This window comes from Triticum aestivum, unplaced genomic scaffold, assembly GCF_018294505.1.
Source record: "Triticum aestivum cultivar Chinese Spring unplaced genomic scaffold, IWGSC CS RefSeq v2.1 scaffold183297, whole genome shotgun sequence".
NCBI classification, from domain to species: domain Eukaryota; kingdom Viridiplantae; phylum Streptophyta; class Magnoliopsida; order Poales; family Poaceae; genus Triticum; species Triticum aestivum.
Window position 1 is genome coordinate 1,448 of NW_025232578.1, and position 8,028 is coordinate 9,475.

At 45.6% G+C, this 8,028-nt stretch overlaps 1 protein-coding gene across 1 annotated transcript; it reads left to right on the forward strand.

Moving 5' to 3' along the window:
• The first annotated feature begins 4,256 nt into the window (after positions 1 to 4,256).
• LOC123175950 (very-long-chain (3R)-3-hydroxyacyl-CoA dehydratase PASTICCINO 2A-like) lies at positions 4,257 to 6,557 on the forward strand. Its single transcript, XM_044590393.1, has 8 exons — positions 4,257 to 4,557; positions 4,652 to 4,763; positions 4,850 to 4,957; positions 5,058 to 5,111; positions 5,716 to 5,786; positions 5,906 to 5,987; positions 6,095 to 6,191; positions 6,279 to 6,557. Exons 1-8 carry the CDS (start codon positions 4,499 to 4,501, stop codon positions 6,347 to 6,349), a joined length of 654 nt encoding a protein of 217 aa, XP_044446328.1. The 5' UTR covers positions 4,257 to 4,498; the 3' UTR covers positions 6,350 to 6,557.
• Positions 6,558 to 8,028: the final 1,471 nt, after the last annotated feature.

The following is an 8,028-nucleotide window of genomic DNA, read 5'->3' on the forward strand; positions in this document are numbered from 1 at the left end:
AAACATTGTTGTTTTCCAACTTTGTTTCTAATTTCAAAACTGTTTGCATTTCAAGAAGTTAAGGAATTTCAAAAAATGTTCTCATTTTCAAAATATGTTCACAATTTCAAAAAAATGTTCGTGTTTTATGAAAATCAGGAATTACGAAAAATGTTCTCATTCTCAAAATCTGTTCAAATTTTTTGAAAAAATATGTTCACACTTCAAAAAATGTTTGTGGCCTCAATATTTCTTTTCAAATTAAAAAATCAAATGTTTCAAATTTTGTTTGCATTTCCAAAAAAGTATACAACTATGAATTTTGTTCGCATTTTAAAAAAATGTTCATATTCTCACGTTTTGTACATAATTTAAAGAATGTTCTTGTTTTCAATATTTGTTCCAAAATTAAAAACTATTCGTGATCTAGGAAAATATTTGGTAATTTTAAACAAATGTTCAGTATTTTTTGCAATTTGTTTGGTTTTTCGGAAAATGTTCAGTTTTTTATTAAATGTTTTCATTTTAGAAAACAGTTCAGGATTCGAAAAACAATTCCTATTTAGAAGTAACAGAATTACAAAAAGATTCACTTTTCAAAAAAAGTGCGTCATTTCAACACCGTTCAGAATTTTCAAGAAATGTTTTCCAATTGTGAACCTCTGTTGTATGGTCTTATTTGGTAATTGTTTTTGCCGCACGATAAAAAACAACAGGCGGCACATCGGTGGGTCGGCTGACGCTGAGGACTGCTTGAGTGAAGCCTCGCCATTTCTGCCGCAGAATGCGGCAGATAGGTGGTTCACTGGTGCATGCCTATCTATAAATTAATACTAAAATAGTTGGCTGGGCTGATGGGCTCCACACTAGTAGAGATTCTTAGCTCCTAGGTGAAAACACCGTGCTCCGGGATGACGACGTCGATCTCGGGTGTTGCTTCCCTTTTCTCGGTGTTATTGTGGGTCCAATCATGGTGTCAGGGCTCCTACATGAAAAAGCCTAGTTCATCTTCTCGGGCTCAATGGCAGAGGCACTTGTGTCATTACTCTCTTGAGTTTGCCGTCACGAAGCCCTGGTACCTTAGCTGGTCAGTGACTTCGAGCATGCTTTATCCCTAACATGTAGTTCCCACGGCTCTAACGTGGGGTGGCCCCAGTGATCTCATATCTTATACATGTCCCTGTGATCTCTGTTCTCGGTCCTTGTTATCTCTTGGCAGGAGCGGCGCTCCATGGCCCGGAGCGAGTGGGCAGTCTCAACAATAAATCGGCCCTTTCGAAGATGGCTCGGTGTGTTTGGTACTACGGTGTCCGATGGTTTCTCAAGACGGCGCGTTTTTGGTCCTGTTCAGTAGTCTTGGGTGTCTTTTGTTAGATGTGGTGTTTCCTCTTCTCTCGTTCAATGTTGGGCTAGTTGCACTTGTACCGCTTGCTTGGATGCCAGACCGACCGTATATCCTGCAGAATAAGTCACCGATAAGAACCTCATAAGGGGAACCTTCTTTCCTTGTATCATCCAGCTCTATACTTGATGGAAATATTGGATTAACTGTCTGCTATCATCCAACTCTTCAAGTGTCATGATCAACGGACAGATGGGGGACATAATTAAACTACAGAGTGGCCTAAGACAAGGAGATGCTTTATCACCATATCTTTTCATTCTCGTGGCCGATATTCTACAACAAATGTGCATATCTGAATATAAGAACTCTTCAGCATCCTCTGAAAGTTGATGGGTCTTTTCCAGTATTGCAATACGCAGACGACACCCTGCTGCTAATCAAAGGCACGCAAGAGTAGGCACAAGTTGTTAGGAGGGTGTTGGACGTGTTCTCAGCCTTCACTGGTTTGCACATCAACTTCAACAAGAGCACCTTTGTGCCGGTTTGCATGGACGAAATCTCTTCCAAGAGGGTGTCTGACATAGTGCAATGTCCAATATCCTCTTTTCCATGCACCTACCTGGGTTTACCCCTATCCTCGTAGAAAATCAATCATGGGATGTTGCTTCCTGTAATTCACAGGGTTGATCGAAGGCTATCTGGCCTGCTCGCTACCTTCCTCTCCTGGGGCGGCCGTCTCATCCTCATAAACTCTATTTGCCTCCATCCCCAACTATTTCATGGCATGTTTTATATGGCCTCAACAATCACTAGACAAGCTGGAGTGAATCTTGCGCGGCTTTCTTTGGCAAGGCAAGAACTTGGCAGCCGGTGGGCACTGTCTGATGGTATGGATTTCGTCACTCTCCCAAATCTTAATGGAGGGCTTGGTCTCCAAAATTTAAAGGAGCATAATTTGCCAATGATCTGTAAACTCACTTCTAATATTATGCAAGGCAAGGAAGCTCCATGCTACGAATGGTTCGCCAAAAGATACTGCAGCAACAGACTCCCAGACAGTATACAGAGTGGGGACACTCCCACTTGGCGATGCCTGCAATCAACCATACAGCTTGTTATACAATCTACCCGGTGCGTACTGGGAGAAGGATCTAGAATCTCTTTTTGGAAGGATTGGTGGCTTGATTGCTGAAGAATTCAATTCTCCTTCCCATTGCTCTTTTCTTTTGCCCGAACCACAAGTTGCTCTGTTGCATCATAGTTCAATGATGGAATTTGGGACATAAAGCTACATCCGAATTTGACTGCCACAACCAACAAAGAATTGCAAGCTCTAAATGTTATTTTTGCTAGAATCCAACCTATGGAGGACCATGCAGATCTCCGGAGGCCAATCTGCCAGTATGACAAACCAACAACATCTTTCTCTATGAGATGATCACGTTTAAGGGAATAGAGTGCCCCTTCAAATACAAGATCTGGGATAAAACTATTCCCAATAAATACTGAATATTCCTCTGGTTGGAGGTCCGTGAAAGATTGAATACAAGGGACAATATGCTGAAGAAACAATGGAGGATCAGCACACACAATTGTTGGGATTGGTGCCTAGCCTCAGAAACTATATGCCATGTCATTCTGAGATGTCGATTAGCCGATGCGGTATGGCATAGGGGCGGCCTGCAAGGTATCGCCAAAACCTGCATGGACTTGCAAACTTTCATTTTATCTGCGGTGGCCATGTCCGCACGGCAATCTCTGGCACATCCTCTTTTGCGGCGATTGATGTGGCTCTCTGGATGGCCCAAAATGCTCTTGTCTTCAGGATAGAGCGACGGACAGCAAGCCGAGCTTTCAAAGAGATTCATCAGCTTTTTTATCTCTGGAAGCATAGAGCCCGGCGAGATCAAGACATGACTACCTTGTGTAACTATGCTGCTATTTCCCCCCAAGCCTAACCCCCTCTTCTTTCGCCCTTTATGTTTCATCTAGGCTTGGTGGTGGCCTGCTGCACATGTTGTGCTGCGCCCACACCACCTTCATGTAATATGACTTTCGTCATCCGGGATTTTACCCTGTTTTGAATGTAAAAGAAGCGTTCTTTTCTTGTAGCAATAAGTATTCTACACGTCATGTGGTTTGTTCGGTAGCATAGATGATGTGATAATACGTCTTGGATGCGAAATTTGATGATTGGTGCTGGGTTTCGTGGGTCAAATCGATAGCCAAAGCCTAAACCCCGAAACACGTGGGCGCCGCACTTTACCATTCCATGCCCGATGCAGCATGATGAGATTTCAGGTGCCTAGCCACATCATCGACCGTTTATCCCATAGGAGGCGTCGCGGAAAGGCTCCTTGGTTCCTCGGAACAATAATAAGTATTCTAAAGACCGTGTTGGAATTTCTCATGTCCACTTGTTTGTGTGACTTGTAAATCCGTACGTGCAATTCACGTTCATATTCGGTAGCATATTAACTGTTACGCTAAACGTGTTGAGCGCTCATCATTAGAGCAGCCTGTGCCATTGGGTTGACCCGGTTTGATGGCCAAGATTTGTTGGATCTACCGTTTGGATACACACACATATTGGATGCAGTGGATGATTGATTGGTTGAACCATGATCAACACCATGTGACACAAGGAACATCACCAGTTGTGGCACTGCATCTGCTGCGTGCTTGTCTAGGGTTCAGAAAACAGACCGCTCTGCAAGGATGCTTGTTCATGATCCATGCTAAACGTGCTCAAACTGTTTCACTGTGCTTCGACAGAGGAACGGAAATCTACTCCCCACAGGAAGTTTAAAATTTCTGAGAAAAACAGAGGGGAATTTCGTGTCTCCTGCTGTTCTGTGCACGCGAAATCGATGAGCAAACAGAATCCATTCTCCGTGAGTCGATGAGCAAACAAGTAATCTGTTGCTGAGGCCGCTGGAGTGCAGTTGAGCAGAATTCCTTCTCCGTGGGTCGCGGCGGTCGCTCAGCACATTGATTGCCACTAAATGGATGCCGGTGGCAGCTGAGCTGAGCTGAGGTGTGACCTCGATCCGCCCCAATTAAACCGCCGCGGACCCGCCCACGGGCAGCCGCAGCTATCTATAACCCCGCGTCGTCTCCTCCGCACCACCAGAGATCCGGCCGGCGGCCCAAGAAGAAGAAGCAGCGGAGACGATGGCGGCGGTGAAGCGCGCCTACCTCGCCGCCTACAACTGGGCCGTCTTCTTCGGATGGTTCGTCTTCGTCCCGCCGCTGCTTGATTCCTCTTTCCCGCCGTCTAGTTCTTGATTGACAGATTGATGAGGATCCGTGCGCTCGTGGGTGCAGGGCGCAGGTGCTCTACTTCGCCGTGGAGGCGCTGCTCCGGTCGGGGCACGAGGCCGTGTACGCCGCCGTCGAGCGGCCGCTACAGCTCGCGCAGACCGCCGCCGTCCTCGAGGTACACCGCCCGCCGGATCTTGCTTCTTTCTCTCGATCTGTTCAGTTCTGAAATCTGAGCTCTGCATCCTGCGTGTCCCATGCCAGATCCTTCACGGGCTGGTCGGGCTGGTGAGGTCGCCGGTGTCGGCCACGCTGCCGCAGATCGGGTCGCGCCTCTTCGTCACCTGGGGCATCCTCTGGAGCTTCCCCGAGGTACTGTGTCCTTCTCCATGGCGCCTCTCTCTGTACTTCTTGCTGCGTGCATGCCTCATCCTCTGTTTTCCTTGCTCTGTTTTCTTGTACGGCTTTGCAGACCAGGACACACATCCTGGTGAGCTCCCTGGTCATCAGCTGGTCCATCACCGAGGTATGTATGTATCCACCACTGACTTCACTGAGATCATCATGCATGCTCCTGATAATCTAGAAATTACCCTTCTTCAAATTAACTGTGTTATCGAGCCGCGAAACGCAGCTGTTGCTGTTAGACTAGCTGAAGATGTGCTCCTGAACTAATGCAATGCGACGATGATACTTGTGATAGGAATTTCACACAAAATCGCCGCAGCCTAATTCGCTATACTGTCAGTATTACGCCAGGGTAGTGCTGAGTCAACTAGAAGTCTGAGGCACTATCACTGTCTGTCAAGATTTTATTTTTCTTCAATCATGCACTCCATTCTCTCAATATTAATTGCAAATTAGAAGGCTCGGGGCAGCAATGCTGATGTACTAGAAAAGAACACTAGAAACTTGGATGGAAAGAACCTTGGATGGATAACAGAGAAATTATGCTGCATATTATTATCTATCAAGTCCAATAGGTTGCCAGAGTCATGGCATATGGTCCATGGTTTGTTAAAATGCGTTGATCCCAATTATCTGATCACTTGGTTGATATGAACGGATGGTAAATTCTGCAGATTTCAGAAACCTAGTTAGTTACTCTAGTGCTGGGTGTTGCAATGCAGATTATTAGGTACTCTTTTTTCGGCACGAAAGAGCTGTTTGGATCTGCCCCATCATCGCTTCTATGGCTTAGGTGAGGCTACATCACACTGCTTCAACTCTGCATAAGGTTGCAGATTGTAAGTCAGCGCAACATTAATTAATTATATAAAGTATGAATCTTTACATCGAATCGATCCTGGATGTGTGCAGGTATAGCTCATTCCTAGTCATGTACCCAACCGGCATCAGCAGCGAGGTTGGTTTGATATATATTGCATTGCAGTTCATCAAGGTATTATCTTTTCTGATGAAATCCATTAGAGCAATTGATCAATGCACTCGTAAACTGTACGAATGTTGCTAATTTTCATGTTTTCACATTTTAATTGATAATGGCAGGCATCAGAGAAGTACTGCATCAGAATGCCCAACAAATGGAACTATTCATTTGATTACTTCTATGCATCAATCCTGGTACTCCTAGTTTACGTCCCAGGTACCTTTTCCTGTCCTCGCCGACGATTCATGTCTCATTCATTAGCACCTAGTGTGTGTACGCTTACCATATTAACTTTGGGTACAGGAAGCCCACATATGTACACCTACATGCTTGGGCAGCGTAAGAAGGCGCTTGCAAAGTCAAAGACCGCGTAAATCTTATCGATATGTCTTACAAAATTCGGTGACACATCATTGTGCTTCTCATCTACGTCAGCAAATCAAAAGTCTGATCTTGTTGGGCACTAGATTATTAAACTCTGTGTCATGTGAATGTGGTTGTTGCTGAATTTGCATTTGGTTGCTAGATACAATGTCAAACACTAAAGACCAAAATTTCGTTTGACGTAAACCTTGCTGAACATAAGCTTTGCCTACTACTCTCTCTGTCCTGAATTACTTGTCTTAGATTTATCAAGATACGACGTGTTTAGATACATCCGAATCTAGACAAATCCAAGACAAGTAATTTGGGACATGTTTTTTAGGTGTAGAATAAATACCACAAAGATATAGCTACAAAAATTCTCATAACTAATAACTACAATAATTCTCATAACTGACATCTTTAGTTTCAGTATCCAAGAGATTGATGCCATGTGATTCACTTAAGAGGGATAATTAAAATTTATAATATCCTATCCTATCGTATATTGTATAGACATCTGGCTCCGGGGGGAAAAGCCACATTGTACATCTGTACCAAAGGTCCCTCTGTGGCTGGCTTATGATCTTGGATCTCAGGTCGAGCACCTCGCCTGTGTCGGCAAAATAAACTGCATCCTTCTCTATCTCTCCAGATGCATGAATGGACTTGCAACAGTATCTGCTGATGAAGAGTGCTTGGCCACATAGTCCATCCTTCACCGGCACCCATGCCCCCATGGCGACATTGGCCTCGAACACGTCAGCGTTGCGGGTGTACCTGCCACTATGTAGAGAATAATACTGTTTCCGTCTCACCATGAGCAACTTACCAAGAGACTCGACGATCTGCCAGGTAGTGATGGAGAGCTCTGCATAATGGATGCCTTCTTCAATTATATTGCACACGCAGTCGTAATCATGCTCTCCATTTATAGTGTCGCGGTCTTGATCGCCACTATCCTTGGCAACATATTTGTGATGTTTCTCATCAACGTCACTCCACAAGTCATAACCATCATCAATCTTGGATGGGTATGCCCACACACGGAAGCGATCGACGTTGCTCCACACTTTAGAACGATCATCGGTCTTGAATGGGTGCCTTATGACACGCTTGGTTCTAGTGACGGTGGGCATGCCGCTGGCATCGAAAGCAATATCGAGGTAGATGAGGTCCTCAGCCTTGGTGATCCCGTAAAGCCTATCTCCGATGAAGGCAATGTCAATGATGTATATGAAGGGAGCTGATCGTGGCCTTGGCAGCCACACGCCCTTCCCTGGCCGGACCAGGATGATCGGATAATTTGTGTTGCTGGTCAAAATAGCGATGATGTCATGCGGGGTTGACCGCATGAGCACCTTGCGGATCTCGGAACTCACTGAGACATTATTGCCGATAATGGCGTCTAGCTCGGGGAGCGGCATAGTCATGTCGTAGAAAGGATTGTGCAAGAGGTAGCTATGCATTTTGCGGTCATTGTTGACCACAACGCGATGGAGGGTGATCCAGTCGTCGGTGGAACCAATGCATCTCACATTCTCAGGTACGGAGGGGAGGCGGCGGCTGCAGGTGTCGGAGCTTGTCATGAAACGGCTGTACGTGAGAAGGATCCATGGCAGGCGTCGGGGTGGGCAGGGGAGGTGCTCACATGCTGTAGCGCGCCAGGAACGACACACCGCCTCAACCA

What these genes read in the sequence shown, in the direction of transcription:
- LOC123175950 (XM_044590393.1), top strand. Translation starts at nt 4,499, where the DNA reads ATGGCGGCGGTGAAGCGCGCCTACCTCGCCGCCTACAACTGGGCCGTC. An exon ending in AGACCGCCGCCGTCCTCGAG is followed by an intron (nt 4,764 to 4,849) that starts GTACACCGCCCG and finishes GTCCCATGCCAG; the next exon opens with ATCCTTCACGGGCTGGTCGG. An exon ending in ACTCCTAGTTTACGTCCCAG is followed by an intron (nt 6,192 to 6,278) that starts GTACCTTTTCCT and finishes CTTTGGGTACAG; the next exon opens with GAAGCCCACATATGTACACC.